General features: G+C 42.4%; 1 protein-coding gene across 2 annotated transcripts in view; it reads left to right on the top strand.

Moving 5' to 3' along the window:
* The window catches only part of TUBGCP3 (tubulin gamma complex component 3), a 121,134-nt gene extending 108,711 nt beyond the window's left edge, over positions 1 to 12,423 (top strand). For both annotated transcript variants that reach the window (XM_077813614.1, XM_077813607.1), the window contains exons 18-22: positions 4,413 to 4,501; positions 4,656 to 4,787; positions 6,498 to 6,638; positions 7,588 to 7,704; positions 11,258 to 12,423. In XM_077813614.1, the coding sequence (XP_077669740.1) occupies positions 4,413 to 4,501; positions 4,656 to 4,787; positions 6,498 to 6,638; positions 7,588 to 7,704; positions 11,258 to 11,416 (638 nt within the window). In that variant the 3' untranslated portion in view covers positions 11,417 to 12,423. The remainder of the gene's footprint in view (positions 1 to 4,412; positions 4,502 to 4,655; positions 4,788 to 6,497; positions 6,639 to 7,587; positions 7,705 to 11,257) is intronic.
* Positions 12,424 to 16,872: the final 4,449 nt, after the last annotated feature.

Genomic DNA, 16,872 nt, shown 5'->3' with positions numbered 1-16,872 from the left:
AGCCTGACTTTATGACACCCAGCAAGATATGGAACAAATTATTAAACGATCAGTTTGTAAGCACCTAAAGAAAATAGGGTAATAAGTAATAGCCAACATGGATTTGTCAAGAACAAATTATGCCAGACTAGCCTAATTTTCTTCTTTGACAGGGTTACTGGCCTCGTGGAGGGGAAGGAGGGAAGCTTTTGATTTGAGAGACCTTAATTTTTAGTAAGGCTTGCCAGTCTCATACAGAAATTAGGGAAATATGATCTAGATGAAGTTGCTATAGGGTGGATGGTGTAGTTGGTTGATGGTGTAGTTGGCAGCTCCCATTTGCTGGGAGGGGTGCAGGTGGGAATGTGGGGGGGGGGGTGCAGGAGCTCCTGTTTGGTGCTTGGGTTGGGGGTGGGGATATGGGGGGTGCATGGGGTGGGGGGGGGCTGGGGATGTGGGGGGGTGCAAGAGTCAGGGCAGAGGGCTGGGGGCATGTGAGGGGGATGCAGGTGTCAGGGCACGGGGGCCTGGGTATGTGTGGGGGTTCCAGAGTCAGGGTTGGGGTCTTGGGGCGGGAGGTAAAGGAGTCAAGCAGAGGGCTGGGTGTGTGTGAGGGGTGTACAAGGCTCAGGGCAGGGGCCTTGGGGGTGTGCGGGGCTGCAGGGCTCAGGGCAGAGGGCTGGGTGTGTGCGAGGGGGGATCAGGGCAGAGGGCTGGGGTTATGGGGTGCTCACAGCAGGGGGCTGGAGGGGATATGCCCTGCCCCTGCTTCTTTTCTGCCTCCGTCGTCGGGAGCAGTGAGCACGCTGACTCCGCTCCTCCCCCACCCCCTCCCTCGCAAGGGCCAGCAGGGAGGGAAGGATGAAGAGGAGGAGGGGCAGGAACTCAGCACACTGTGGGAAGAGGCAGGAGAGCTGGCAGCTGCCATTAAAAATGGGCTTGTGCACCGTCTTTGGCACGTGTGCCATAGGTTGCCGACCCTGATCTAAACCAACAAATACGTTGAGTCTGTCAAGTCCTTTTCTTTTGGCCTTCCCAGGATTCCCTGACTTTCTTGTCTCTCTTGGGTTGCAAGTCCCTCAGGACAAGGACCACCTTCTTTTTGTCTTGTACAGTGCTGGTGTTTAGTGATCTAGTTTAACCATTCTCAGAAGATTTGGGAAAAGACCCAGAAGGCCCTAAAGGAATGAAACTGTGTAGCTTAAAAAAGTGTTCACATGGCTGGGAGCAAAATATACCAGAGTTCTAGACTGACCTCTGCCGTTGGCTGCCCTTTATGTATTTCTAGAATAGTATCACTTCTGGTGTCTAAGTGCTACACTCAGCAATATAAAATGCCCAAATAAATTTGTTAGTCTCTAAGGTGCCACAAGTACTCCTCGTTATTTTTACTCAGCAATATAGAGTCACGCAACACTGTCCATAAATGGCATCAGTGGCTCCATGGAGCCAGGCCCATGCTCAGAAGGGGCCCCGGCCTGCTCTGCTTTCACTGTGCCCTCAGACCCTGCCAGCCCACTGGCTCCCCCTCCACCATTTGCTCCTGTTGGCCTGCCCGCTGGCTGGCCGAGGGCTCCTCTCCAGCCCCTGGTCCCACCTGCCCGCTTCTCTCTGCCTCCTGGCCTGACCCTAGTGCACCTCCGGCTCCGGTCAGTCTCTGCTTCCCACCACCTGTCTACCTGGAGCTGAGCCACCTGGGTCTGGTGCAGAAGCCTGGCCAGTCTCGGTCAGTTGTGGGGAGGAACAGTGGAGTGGGGGGGAGGGGCTTGACTGGGCTCCTCCAGGCAAGTGGGTCCTGAGGGAGCCCGGACGGGGCAGGCCCTGGTCTGGCTGATCTCGCCACTCGCAAGGGGCCGGAGCGATTCCCCACCCCGGGACCAGCCCTGGCTGCGCTGGTGGCTCAGCCGAGCAGACACAGTCACATCCCAGCAGGACTGGTGAGTGGGGCTGGGGGGTAGGGGAGTGGGTCTCTGGAGGGCCTGGGGGTGGGTGCATGGCTGTGAGGGAGCGGGGAAGATCTGTGTGTTGGGGCACTAGGGAGTGGGGGTTCTGTGTGAGGTGCTGGGCAGTTATGGTGGTGTGCAGGGCGCTATGCATTTGTGGCAGGATCTGGTGGGGGCTCTGGCCATAGGGAATCGGGGGAAAGGGGGCGTGTTCTGGTGTTTGGCAGGGAGGCTGCGTGGCACGGCATGGGCCCACCCCCGAGGGGAAGGGGCATGCTGGCAGCACAGAGCCAGGTGGGCTATTGTGCATCTGGCAACTGCCAGTTTGTAAATAGTGCCCTCACACTGGGCTGGGTGGAGCAGGGCCACCCCTGCCATGCTGTGCCCCATTGCCCCTGGCTGGTCCCTTGTTCTGGGGACCAACCCCCCTGCGCCATGCTCCATTGTCCCCATGGGGGCCCACAATTATGTTTGGTGCCGGGCCTACAAAAGGTTAATCCGGCCTTGAATGGCATCCTAGTGTGTTCTGCTGTTTGTCTCTACCTGTTTTGCCAAAGCTTTCTTAACCATGTCTTTTGATTTTGGGATTATTTTATTTTTGTAAGTGTAAGTAATTCCTTTTCTTCACTTATGGCAGGTAGAATGTGGCAAAGAGGTCGGTTTTGTAACATACTCTCTAATATAGGCTTTGGTACAGTCTTAACTTGCTTGGTAGGTTGTTCCATAGTTGGGTACTCTTGACTGAGAGTGCCTTATTTTCAGTTCTCTCAAACTTTGGTCTAGGCTTTGTTAGATGCATTGTCCCAGAAGAGTGCAGCTGTCTTGGAGGGTAATGGGTGGAGAGTCATTCTTTAATGTAGCCTGGTCCTGACCCATTGTGGCCCTTAAAGATTAAGAGGGTAAAACCTTAAACTGGCACCAGAAGCAAACTGAAAGCCAGTGGAGAGTGCAGTATATATTTTCCCAACACTTAGTCCCGGTATGAAGATATGCTGTTGTGTTGTCCATCTTCAGCTTTAGACACAATGTATTATAATCCAGTCTGGGAGATTCACAATGCATCAACTTCTATAGCCAGATCCTCATCCAAGAGAAAGGAGTGTGTTTCCTTAAAAAGCTGCAGAGGGAAGAAATTAATAATTTTCTCTAACATAGTGAGTGACTAACACTTAGCTATGCCTTTTGGCTCCTATTCCCTATGATATGGGTACATATCAGTATCCCCAGTTTACAGATGGAGAACCTCATGATTGGAGAAGGTAAATGACATGCCTGTTTTCACACACAGTCTGTGCTGGATCTTCGACACTGGCTCCCAGCATAATGCCTATTTTCAGCCTAAAACAAGTTACACAAACAAAGAAACTGAATATACCTTTATTTGTCCTGTCTCTTTGTGCTCCCACATACTTTGGTCACAGGGAGGGTAGCAAATTGATACAATATGTATTAAAAAACAAAGTAGCAGACCCATCCATTTATTATGAAACTAGAGATTTATTTTTTATTTGACTCCTCACATGCATCAATGTAATGTAATGTGCTAGGAATGGCTTATGAACAAAGAAATTGAGTGAAGAACCAGAGGTGGTACTCATTGGTAGACCCTCAAATCTTTTGATGGTTTTATAAACTCACAAAGTGTTTTAAAAAACCAAAACAACAACAGTCCACCACCACAGTCTTAACTTGTCCTTAACCTATTTCAAAGTTTCATATTTTTCTTGGGTGGCAAGATTACCTTGCAGTTAATGAAATGTTATTTCTTTAATCTATCTGCATTACTTATATAATCCCATTAGTGTAGTATCTGAGCATCTCACAGTCTTTTATGTATTTTATTCTCACAACTACCTGGTATGGTAAAGAGGTGCTATTATCCCTGCTTTACAGATGGACAACTGAGGCAGTGAGACACTTAGTGGTTTACCTAATAAGGTCATGCAGGAAATTTGTGGTGAAGCAGAGAGTTGAACCCATGGCTCCTTAGTTCCAGGCTAATGCACTAATCACTGGACCATCCTTCTTCTCTTTTGCCTCAAAATATCTGAGAGAGCACATATATTTCATGCACAGTATGCAGAAGAATTGTGTGTTTAAAAAAAAACAAAAAAAAACCAAAAACCCTGAAGGATAGTAAGTGTTTGTTCGAGACAGTGAGTTGTAAGATTTTCATATTTAAATATTGCGTACAGTTATAATGCATTTCTTTCTGTCTCTTGGATTTGAGAAGCAAAAGGCTTTTACATAATGCAAAGCCATAAAATGCTATATGATTAGACATCTGGTTCCTTGTTTGTCTTATATTGCATAGAAATTCATTAGAGAAAGATCTTTACTCAAGTATTACTAGCTAGTATTAAAGCTAGTGATGAAGACCTATGACTGTCTTGCTATAGCTTACTTAGTATGTTGGATAAAGCAATATTAATACACTGGCTGGTGTGTGTGTCCTCTGTTTTAATATATAAACTCTGGGTTTTTTTACAGAGCTTTCTGGGGTGCTGCATCAGTGCCACGTGCTGGCATCAGAAATGGTCCATTTCATTCATCAAATGCAGTATTACATTACATTTGAGGTACACTTTATCCATCTAATTTGTTACTGTTAAAAAGGGAGGATAGTCACATTTAATAACCAAGGTGACTTATGTGTCTTCTATTTAGAGTAGAAGAGTAACTATATAATCTATCAAATATAGAACAGCTTAGCCCTGAATCCTTGTTTTCTAGGTCCTTGAATGTTCATGGGATGAGCTCTGGAACAAGGTCCAACAAGCACAGGACTTAGATCACATCATCGCTGCTCATGAAGTTTTCTTGGACACAATCATCTCTCGCTGTTTGTTGGATAGCGACTCCAGAGTAAGCCTTTTTCTTTGTATAAAATCATAACTTTATGTCAGCTCATGCTTAAATTATAAAAATATTTTTTTTATATTACAGTAGCACCTAGAGTCCTCCCCCCGGGATCAGAGCCTTATTGGACTCGGTGCTGTGCCCAATGCCTACACTGAATCCTCTTCTCCAGCTACCCCTTTCTTGAAGTGACCTTCCTCTGCTCACATGGCTTCCACCAACTCTAGGCTGATGGCTCAAATCTACCACCCTACCCCTAATTTGTCTGCCTCTGTCCAGTCCTGTATCTCAGCCCGTCTAACTCCTCCAGGATGTCTTGCCATCAACTTAAACTTTGCAGGGCCAAAATTGAACTCTTTGTGGCCCCCCCAACCCTGTCTTTCTGTGTCACTGATCACAGGATTGAGTGAGAAGAATGAGGGTAGTGTCCATGGAGTATCATCTAACTCCTGCTCCAGCATCATTCTGACCATGTCTGATGACACACACAGCTTTGAGTCCCTCCACTACCATCTCCCCCACACCAAATACAAGCTTCAGATTAGACCTGGTTGGAAAAAAGGGAGGAAATTGTCAATTTTGTATTGAAATTTTTTTCTTTCTGAAATGTTGACAGGCTTTGACCAGCTTTACTTCTAGCATTTACCTTTTAAGTCCCTAAATATTTACATGCTCTGTATCTTATCACATTTCTCCACATGCTGATTCCATCTTTGTGGCATGTTTGTCGACTTCTCCCACAAGAATCTTCACACCTTCCTCCGTGCCTCCTTTTATGTGAGGAATACCCTCTGCAGACTAGAATGTGAAACCTGTTCTCCTTCAGATACCTTCTCAAGACTTGTTCTTCCACGATGCTTATGGGAATCTCCCAACAGATAACTACTAGATAGATAGCCAGTAGAGACATCAGATGTTTATTATCTTTTTGACCTATGTAAATGCCTGTTCTCATTACCATTGCCCTCATCTCCTCTCTCATATTCATTTCAATAGTGTAATCCACCCACTTTCTGCATCTTGCCTTGATTATATTGTAAACACTTTGAGGTGGGTACTATATTGTTCTGTATAACACATAACACACTGAGAGCCTCCAAGCACTACTGTAATACAAATAATTATTTCCTTGATGGGCCAATTAGCCAAAAAAGCTGCTTTTGAATTGGAAAAGGGCAATACCAGAGCAAAGCCCTTCATGTTAAAAATTCAGTTGTTTTACACAGCTACTAAGAGCTGTACAACTGGTAAGAATTTAAAAAGAATCTTTTAGGAGAACAAAGAGGAACTGCAAAATGTTCTCGCTCTTTCTTTCTTTCCAGACTTTCTGTAGCAGTAACATAATTATTTTGGACCTAGAAGTGGACTACTGGCCATCTGTTTTACTCCACTCTTCCCCTTAATGTTCTTAACCATTGTGATAATCTTCAGATAGAAAAGTGGGTCACTTGGCTTGCATTTGGGGTGCACATGCAGGCACGCAGCTTGAGATGAAGCATGTTGCTATTGCAATATGGACTGGCCCTTTTTGGTTCTGGTAAGAAGTGTATTAAAGTTTCTCCTGAATCAGGGTTTTTTGCACAGTTGTGCCCTAGGTTACCAATTTGTTTCCAGCTAAATAATTCTTTAGAATCTCAACAAATGTAACAGTAGCTTTAAAATCCTCTTTATATCCAGAATTTTCTTCTTTTTTACTCTTTCTGAATCTTCTCACAGACACTTCTTAACCAGCTTCGAGCCATTTTTGATCAAATCATTGAGCTTCAGAGTGCTCAAGATGTAATGTACAGAGCTGCTTTGGAGGAGCTGCAGCTGAGGTTGCAGTTTGAAGAGAAAAAGAAGCAGCGTGAACTTGAGGTACAGTAAGGCTGCCAGTGCAATGTATTATGGGTACGGCTAAGATTTTATCACAGTTATTTTTAATAAAAAATCACGGACATGTCGCAGGTAATAAACAAAAATACACAGAAGCCTGTGACCTGTCCCTGACTTTTTCTTTTTAAAATAACTGACAAAGGGGGGAGGAAGGGCTAGGAACTGCGGAGGGCAGCCCTGGCCGTCCTGGGCCTGAAATGGGAAATGTCATGGAGGTCTCTGGGAGTCATGGATTCCGTGTCTTCAGTGACCTCTCTGACATAATCTTAGCCTTAATTATGTGTGGCAATTATTTGAAACAGATGGAAGAACAATGTATTTTTTAATTTCAAGTGGATGTGCTTTTTAAGACAAACATCCAAGGTTGTTAGGTACCTTTGCCAAAAGTTAAAAATATAGTCAGAGAGAGAATATATCAGCAGCTTCCACATACTCCATAGAAAGTTAAATAGAAGGTCTTGCAGCAGGTCTTGAAAGTCAGCCATTTTTGAGATGTTTCAGACTGAGGAGTGGAGAGTAGATTCAGAGCTCTGAACCCCTTTTGGAAAATGTCTTGCCTAAATCTAGAAGTCGAATCCTTTTCCCTTCCACCATACAGATACATTCAATTGGAAGAGTGGATATGCGATGAAACCAGCTCATTCCTAAACACACACAAACTTACGGAATTCTCATTTACCGTTGTCTATCATATAATAATTCTTGGCCAGTACATTTTATAACTTGTCACCTTTTGTCGATTAACACAACTAGTTAGTTGTATTTGCTGCATAACCAGTGTGAGGGGGTTGACAGTCACAATATGAGAAGCTGAATATGTGGATTGTTATGATGAATTTCGATGTATGAACATGTCAGTTTAGTCCGGTTGTTTGCTGGACCTATAGTTTATACATGTGAGGTTAAACATCTCTCTCACTTTGTTCTGTAGGGTGAGTGGGGAGTAACTACTTCCGAAGAGGAAGAAGAGAACAAAAGGATTAGAGAGTTTCAAGAATCTATACCAAAAATGTGTTCACAGCTGCGAATACTTACACATTTCTATCAGGTGACCTTCAGATTTATAAGGATTGTTTAATCTGTACCAAAAAAATAAATTTGCCAGTTTTGTATACATTTGAATTTGTAAAAATCAAAACTACCTGCAATTTCAATATGAATGTTCGTCTGTCCATGATCTGAATTTTTTTTGTTTTAAAACATTCGTGTCCGCTAGTCCTCAATACAGTGTGTTGTCTTTTTAAATATGTTTTAATTAATTCAAGAGTGGCTCCATGGAAAACATCAACCTTAGGAAAATTGATAGTTTGTAGGTGGATGATATTTGGGAACTTCTAGTAGCTGTTCTGAATGAGCTTTGAAAGCAAGTACTTACTTACACGATGGACCATGATAGCCTCTTGTGTTAAGTCTCATACTTGTTTCATAATGGATTTAATAGCTCTTTTAAAAGTAATCTTAATCCATATAATCCCAATTGCATTCCATTTACCTTCCTAATCTTTGCAAATGATTACTACCCAAATAATTCTCTTAAAGAAACAGTCATTTTCTGTTCTTCTTCTAGGGATGTTGAAATGGGTAGTGTCTGAGCAGCTAAGTGAAAGCATGCAGAGTCACATGCTGTGAAAAGAGAATTATTCAGGCTTACTCGTAATTAGTTACATTTTATTCCAAATGCACCATTCACTATGGAAGCCCTTAGCTACATTTCAAGCAAAGCATTCCACAGGATTTTTTTTAAGGAAATTAACGTTACTGTAATCTACCATAAAACGTTAGGGCCACACTTCTATCAATTTACGAAGGTCAGGAAATTGATTGTCAAGGATGGATTTTCAGTTTCAACTTGCCCTGTTGTGTCTAGTTGTCAAAGCTTATTTGAAATGTCTCATCGTGTACTTTTCTGAAACCCCCTGCAAAGAGCACTGTGTAGGATAAGGACAGCATTTTTTAGCGATAACTACTCAAAAGCCAGTAAATAAAATATAAAGTTAGATGTTGAAGATTACGGTGATATCATCTTCATAATGTATGTTTTAATGTATGTTTCTAACTAAACTTGTTGAGCCAGTTCTCTTCCTGTTTTGCTGTTTATAATTTCCCACATGTTTAGTACATTAGACAAAATACAAGATGTTAAATGTAGACCTATTAAATAAAAATAGATCAATGAGTTAGGGAGACAGCAGAGGTTTCTTCTAAGTGAACCACGTTCTGCATTTATACAGCATTGTTGTTACCAGGACTGATGTAGGCCTTAGACAATAAAACACGTGTAGGGGTTTGTTTTTTGCAACACTAAGCCACCAGTAGTTCCACCATTACTGCTTGCAAGGATGCATCGTGTCTACACTAGCCATTCTGGCTGTTATAAACCTGTTCAACATGTTCTTGCACAGCACTCCTCCATCTTTTGCAATACCAATTTGTGGGTATCTGGCTCATCGTTTCTGACCCAGGTCTCCAAAGTTGGGTTTGTGATAGTAACTGCCAGAACTGGCAAGGTTCTGTACTAAATGCTTTTAAAATGTGAATCTTGTAAATTAGCATGTCTAATGTATGAAATCGTTTTGTAAAATTAAATAATACCAGCTCCACCTAAAATACTGATGCTACTAAGGTTGTCTGGCACTTCCTAAGACCCTGTTTTTGGTTGCTTATAACTTCGTGAAATTTTAACCCTTTGGGCTGAAAATTTCCATGCCGGCCGGCCGCCTTGGGGTGAATTTTTGTGCAGAATTTCAGCCAAAGTGGTTCAGCTGTTTCTGAAATGGAGGCCAGGTAAAAATGTTTTGCCCATGTTTTGTTTTTTTTTTTAAAAATCTGGCAACCATATTTCAGAAGCTCTAGTGCCTCCATGCTTTGTAATTTGGCAGGCGAATGGCATTTGTGTCAGAGACCTGTCTCTTGTCATCCCTGTGAACATCCATCTGAACTGGCCAAGTTATAAGCCTTTGACAAACTGCAGTTCACACACGCTCAGTGGAGACTCCATAAAAGGTTTGCAGCTAAATTCTCGGAAAAGACAACCCAGTCTGTGAATCTAGAAGGCACCAGCTTGCCACGCAGTAACATCCCATGTGGGCACTGCTACAACTCACTGCAAGTTTTGTAGTATGTGTTGATGTCATCTGGGGATGAATCAGGATTGTATAGTGAAGGAGACTGTTGGCTGTAGGGCCCCTGCCTCATTTATTGTAGAATTTGGAAGGTGTGTAGTAGAATGAGGCAGAGGATTGCTGGAAGAGAAATTATGGTCTCAGTCTCTGGATGGTGAAAGTGGTTGAAAGCCGTCCTGGAGAACTAGATTCAATTCCTGTCTCAGTCGGGGAGTTCCTGTGTAATGCTGGGCAAGTCATGTAATCCAGACTTTTCACTGGTAGACGCTAATTGTGCATTCCTCATTTTCTGGGTCCCCAACTTGAGACCCTGGGTCTGATTTGCAGAAGTGCTAAGCACTCACAGCTGCAATTGAAGTCAGTGGGAACCCTGCTTTGAACATATAAAATTTGCTATAGAAAAGTCAGCTACTAGGCGTTGGCTGACGCCTACATTTACTGGATATTTTTGACCTTAATCTCTCTGTTTTAGCTCCCCATCAGTAAAATTGGGATAATACCACTCCCTCACCGCACAGAGGTGTTATGAAAATAAGTTACTGAATGTTTGTGAAGCACTCAGACACTGTAGAGATGTGTACCAGAGAAAAGCCCAGGAGGAAATTAATAATTGATTTCAGAACAGAGTTTGAATAGTGTGTAGTAAATAGGGCCTAGGGTTACCCATTGAACTATGAGGAGAAAACAGACAATTGTATTAAGTGAGCACTGTCTGTTCTGTGCAAATGAGGCAGGGACTTGTGGGTAAAAAATAGCATATGATAATGTAATTAAGATAGCATCATATAATGCATATGCACAGGGGAGTGAATTAAGGTTTCACAGGTAAACTTAGTTCTGATATTTATTAACTTTTGAGTGCTTGACTTTGCAACCATAATAAAGCTAGTTTAACCATTTTTCTGTGAGATTATAAATAAAACATTTTTAAAACAATCAAAATCTTGAGTGCATGCACTGCAGCTAACAGAACACAATTTATGTGCATATAATTACATAAGCTGCAGTACCTTGAAACAGAAAAGTAATTGATAGTGTAATAAACATTGTAAAGTAGCTGCTGAAGGGGTTGCAGGAGAACCAGTTGCAATGGTGCAGCTGCGACATCAGTGCTTTCATGCTGCAGTGATTCTGGTGTGGGATACAAAGCTGAAGAAGCTTCTCAGAATAAGCAGTGCCCAACTGGCGTAGAGCTTCTGCTGTTGCGGTTATAGGTTTTCTATTTTTAACTTCAGTCATGAAGTCCCTGTATATAGCTGTGGATTTGTTATACTTAGTTTTGCACTTCTGTATGACCATCTCCACTTGATTTGTGAACTACTAATTATAAACATTCTGCTTGCCCTTCCTTTCAGAGTTCCCTTTTCCTCTAATGCAGTGCTACCATTCAGATCCTCAGTTTGTCAACAAATACTATTGCACACAAATGACACCATCTGTACATTCTGGTGAATCTCCTCTTTTTCCCCTTTCATTCAGGGCATTGTGCAACAGTTTTTGATCTTACTGACAACCAGTTCCGATGAAAGCCTTCGATTTCTTAGCTTTAGATTGGACTTCAATGAACATTATAAAGCAAGAGAACCAAGACTTCGTATGTCTTTGGGCACTAGAGGGAGACGCAGCTCACATACGTAAAGCAACTTCTAATGAGTCTTCCTGGAATTCTGAAGGATGTTAAACCTGGTATTGGACAAGGCAGTCAGTGTCTACATACTAAAACCAAATGGCATGCAGTAGGTGTCTATGATTTCTGCAGGCAATATGTTTTCAGTCGTGATTGTGTGACACTGTAGGACAGAGAGCAAAAAAGTCTTGTTTTTTACATTAACGTTTGTAATATTACAAAATTAAATGGGCTGGTTTAAACTGTTCCAACTGATCTGCTAAATCTTCCTCTTAATGAAGACTGTATTTTATTTGGGGCTTTTTAAGCTCTCTTCACTGTAACTTACATTCGTCTCCAGGAAATCACATCTTAATTTGTTTCAAAAGGCTCCATTTCCTTTTTTAACAGTAAAATAAGAGGGCGTTATTTTTTCTATATATATTTGTTCTATTGGGATATTGCTTTTGTTAAAACCAAGAGATTTGGATCGAGACCTAATATCCATATTAAGAAAAACATTTTACTATACTGATTTTCAGTGTTGTGATGTATTTGTGTGAGAAACTTTGTATCCTGGTATGTAAACTTTACATACGTTTTAAATTTTTTTCTCTCTTCAAAGCTAACATTTTCAAAATTTTGATTTGTTATTCCAGGCAAATTCTGCTACTATACAAAAGCAAATTACAGGACCATAACAGGTGTGACATGTATCACATAATATAGCATCCTAAAATTGAAGTTAAAACCTTAGTGCTAGCCCAGGTGAAGTAAAGAAATGTGTAAATATGGATAGAAGTGAATGAAGTATTTTGTGGTCAAAATCCTATGATTAGAGAGAAATTGACTTGGATAATGAAGACTACTTATTTCTTTCTTGCCTATTTTTCCATTGTAAATATTTATATATTGCTGTCCAGATGTTAGGGGGAAATGGTTTTTGTAAAGATGTCATTATATCAAGTCATTTAAGTATCCATTTATTATGTTCCACAAGTAAAAGCTTAGAAAAATAAAAACACGACTATCTTTCAAATACTTTGCTGTTTTTTGTGACTGGAAAATGACACATTTTTGGAGAAGGTGGAAAAAGGGTAAATTGCAAAACAATATGCATTGATCTTTTTTAATTACAAAATCCCTATCCATAGCAGGTCTTGGTATGCTCACATCAACTAAGTTCACAATTCTACAAAAAGTTATAACATAATTACACTGAAATCTCAACAGCCCAGTCCCATAATAAATCAACCCATGTGATCAGAGCACTTGATCAAGTACTCCAAAGCTTGCCTCTTTCCCCTTCCCTTCACCTCTCTGAACGTATGGGGAAAACAGCCTACACTGCATGATGTAAAGCCCCTTTGTCTATCAAGTTTGGGCTACTTTGGATCAAGAGGGAGGAATATTCCATTTTTGAGAACACCCTGTCACACAACAGCCTTGCCTACTTTAAAACATCGGTGCTTCAGTTCAAGCTCCCCCACTGACTGTGTAGTGGTATCAATGGGGAAAGGTCGTTCAAATAAGGAGATCGTTCAGGTCATCAGCCAAGAGGAACATGAGCCTAAATCACAAGTTGTGGTACAAAGGTCATTCAACTCCAGTACCTGAAAAAGGCAGCTAAAGCACTGAGCAAAGATGACAAAGTTTTTTCATTTTCAGTATTGCCCTGGTACTATGAACACAGTTCAGTCTGAATCATCAGCTTTTTCTTCAAAACTATAAATTTGCCCCACAACAGGAGGCACTTGAAATAGAAATGAAGTGAGGAGACAGTGAATTAATCAGAATGTCAACTTGAAACAAATCAATTGACCAAGACCTTGTGGCTCTTAAAGTAGACAGAGAAACTTTTTTGCCTCCCTCCCAGCCACAATATAAGATGTCAAGCATTTTCAACAGAATCAGCCGGATTCATCCTGAGACTTCCACCACGGATGTTTTAGTTGTTTTTTCCTCTTGGTTCATTTGTTGCAGATCAAGGTGATCTGTGAGAATGAAGCTATGGATTAAGATGCCTAAGGGCCAGTGCACTGATGGAAAACAAGAGTCTGGTACAGTATAAAGTCATACTCAATCATCAGTAGAATGGTCTGAGAATGGAACAGTGTTCTTCAATTTGTTTGGAAATGTCCAGGTTCAATTAACCTCTGAGGGCAAACCATCAAAACAGGTACATTGCCCTGCCAGGAAAGCTGTGCCCTAACCATAGAGTACTCAATTTACCCACAGTGACAGTTTCTTCCTAATCCCTATTAGCTAACGGCTGGTTTATGCCCTGAAGTCTGAGGGGTTATATCCCTTCCAAAACTCTTGGGATTTTTAAATCCTTGTTATCACAACTCTGGCTATTGTCCATATAAAAATTTGATTTTTTTTTAATAAATCCTACTAGCCCCTTAAATTAAATGTGGCAATAAGATCCACATGCTAACTGTGCATTGTGTGAAAAAATACTGCCCTTCATCAATTTTAAATGCTTTGCCTTTCAAGTTAATTGAATGGCTTCCTGTGTTAGGAAGGATTTTGTCGATGCATTTTCTTCAACTTTCTCCTTAATCCCACCCCCCAATAATGTTTTCAGTTCCTTCACTGCACCTAAACTGCCCTAATGACAATCTTTTTGCCAAGTGTAAAACAGCATATACTTCATCCATATAAACACTCATGTCTTTTATTTTTCTTCAGCACTGTGGGCCGTTGCTCCTTTCCTCCTTGAGGCCATCTCCTATATAGGCTCCCTTGATTCACTCCCTGCTTTCCTGGTTCTCCTATGTTGCTTAACTAAGCCTGTTGTGTTGACTTTGGAGGATCCTATTTCCTCCTCCCTTCCTCCCACTGTGATGTCCCTTCTGGGTATGTTCACAGTCTTCTTCTCCTTTGCAATTTAACTCACTTATTTTCAACTGCCACCTTTACAATGACTTGCAAATCTACCTCTTCCCCTGACAACTTAGGTCAAATCTCCACCTGTCTCCCCAGTAAACCAGTCTAAAACCCACTCAGGCTTGCTGCTTAGAATTTTGAGTTTAAACATGTTCACAATGTGGGTACCTAGTCCCCATTAGATAAAATACTTAACAAGTTATATACTGAGTTAACATCTGTGGCTTGAGAACATGACCAGAATGTAACTGATGCAAGGATCTGAGTCTGTAGACAGTATGGAACAAAAGTTTTTGAGAGAGGGGAACTGTCCCAAGTATCTTAATGAAATATTAATTCCAAGACACCTATCAGCACCATCCCAGTAGAGTATTGTGTGCAGGAAGTCTGGTCTCCCCACCTATGCCAATATATCCTGGAAGCCAAGGTAAGTACTGGGGGACCCCTGCACAACCACCCCTGCTGTTCCTGGTGGGCCTGGGGACCCCATCCTGCTGCCCCTCCCTCCCTGGAAGAGAAGAAGCCCCTTTGCCACTTCCATTCTATAGGTTGCAGGGTTGAACCCCAAGCAATCCCAGTCATAGCGTGCCTAGGTCCCCAGTTTACCTTCATCTGGCCCTGTGCCCCTGTTCCATCTTCTCAAAGGAGTTTATGTGATAGAGTCCACCCTGGAAAAGGTTACATCACATGGACTTATGGAACTGGACATAGCAGACAACTGGAGACTTAAATTCCGTATCTTATTCTCTCTGAATGTTTTTGCGCCGTTACCATCATATCAGACTGCCACACAAGCGTGAACGAAGTTATCTTCGTAACACTCCCAGGATGTATGGAACCATTATTATCCCAGTTTCCCACAGGTAGGGAACGGAGACACAAAACTACAGGTTCAGCAAAGCTCAAAGGCCTGTGTAATTCTAATCAATGTGAATAGTCCCATTGACTTTAAAGGGACTGCTTGCATGTAAGTGATTTAAGTGCTCTGTTGGATAGGGCCCAAGTCAGAGGTCCTCAAATGGTGGGGCACGGAGGAACGTTTGGGGGTGCGTGGCAGGGCCTGGGCCAGCCCCCCTGGGGGATGAGGAGAGCAAATGTGACTCAGCCCCAATCCGCTCCCAGCTCTGCCTCAGCCGCGGCTCCCGGCCCTGCCCCCAGCCACAGCCTGGCTGCAGCTCCTCACCTGGCCCTGCCCTCAGCCCCTGGATGCGACTCCATTGCCAGGTCTGCTCCCGGCCCTAGCCTTGGCCCCCTTACCCCGGCCGCATCCCCCACTACCCCCGGGAGCCGCAGCCCTGCTCCCAGCCGCGGCTCGCGCAAGGGCATGGATGGGGAGGGACATGACCCTGAAAAGTTTGGGGACCACTAGTCTAAGTGATTGCCCCGAGGCCACACAGGAAGTCTGGCAGAGTGTCATTGCTCTGTTACATGGTGAGTCAAGTCATTTGATCTTCTTTGCACCTCAGTGACAAAATGAGGATAACTGTATTTGCCCACCTTTGAAAGTGCTTTGTAAGCTACTCCGTGGAAAAGCCCTGTATAAGTGACATTGTTTTTGTAATGTGATAGTCTGAGTTCTCCCTACAGCAGTGTTATTGTTGCTTCTTCTGAGAGAAGACTAGTTGTAGTGTGTGTGGAGTGTGAGGTTTGTGGATAAGCTAAATCTGTATTTTAACAGTCAAGTATGGTGGGAGGAATGTGGCAGGGGGAGGGGTGGTCTGGTTCTTTCTGACCCATCAGAGTGGTAATGTCGGGCTAGCTGAAGAGTGAGTTCTTGTAATATTTGATAGGTAGCCCATCCAGTCCTGGCTTTTCTCAGACAATAGGTCTTCTATGGCCTTCTGGATTTCCCTGGCGGGTCTGCTGGTGGTGGGTTATATCTTGATACGCTATTGAAATTGGATTCCATTAGATAATTCATTCCTCCTTTTTTTCTTTGTAATTTCACATGAATGAGTGTTGTGGGGGTTTTTCTTTGTTTGTTGTTTAGAATCTGGAAGTATTTTATTTATTTCCTCTGGAAAGGAAACAGTCAACGTTAGTTCATTTTAGAGAGAGGATATGATTCCAAGGGTTTCCTCTGAATATTTCTTTATCAGCCTGCTGTTAGCTTTTCTGTTTTATCTCCAGTGTTCATATATTGACTGCATGGAACTGAGTAATGCTATTTCCATGGGTATTTTTAATTTGTTATTCTCCGTTCAATTTTTCTAATAATTAATATTACACTGTCTTTCTCTTTCCCATCCAAGCTCCTTCTATTCCCTTTATATTTTAATCCTTTCAGCCCAATAGTGTGGTTTTCCTAGAAAATTTCATTGGACTCTTGGCAAATTCTGACAAGTTGATACTTTGTTCTGAGTTAAAACTCATTTGTCACTTTTCCTTCTACTTGAAACTGTTAGCCATCCCCATTGCACCATTTTTTTAAAGAATGGGACTATAAAAAATAAAATAAACCTACTTTTTCCTATTTTTCTGTTGTCTTGCTCTCTAATCAGACCTGCTCTCACTAAGACTTTTCTCCCACGGCAGTACTCTAAGGCCTGCTTCAGAAAACATCCCTATTCAGGACGGCACTTAAGCATGAGTCAAT

This window comes from Eretmochelys imbricata, chromosome 1 (assembly GCF_965152235.1).
Source record: "Eretmochelys imbricata isolate rEreImb1 chromosome 1, rEreImb1.hap1, whole genome shotgun sequence".
Classification (NCBI taxonomy): domain Eukaryota; kingdom Metazoa; phylum Chordata; order Testudines; family Cheloniidae; genus Eretmochelys; species Eretmochelys imbricata.
Note: the sequence above shows the minus strand (reverse complement) of the source record. Positions and strands in the feature narration are given on the sequence as shown.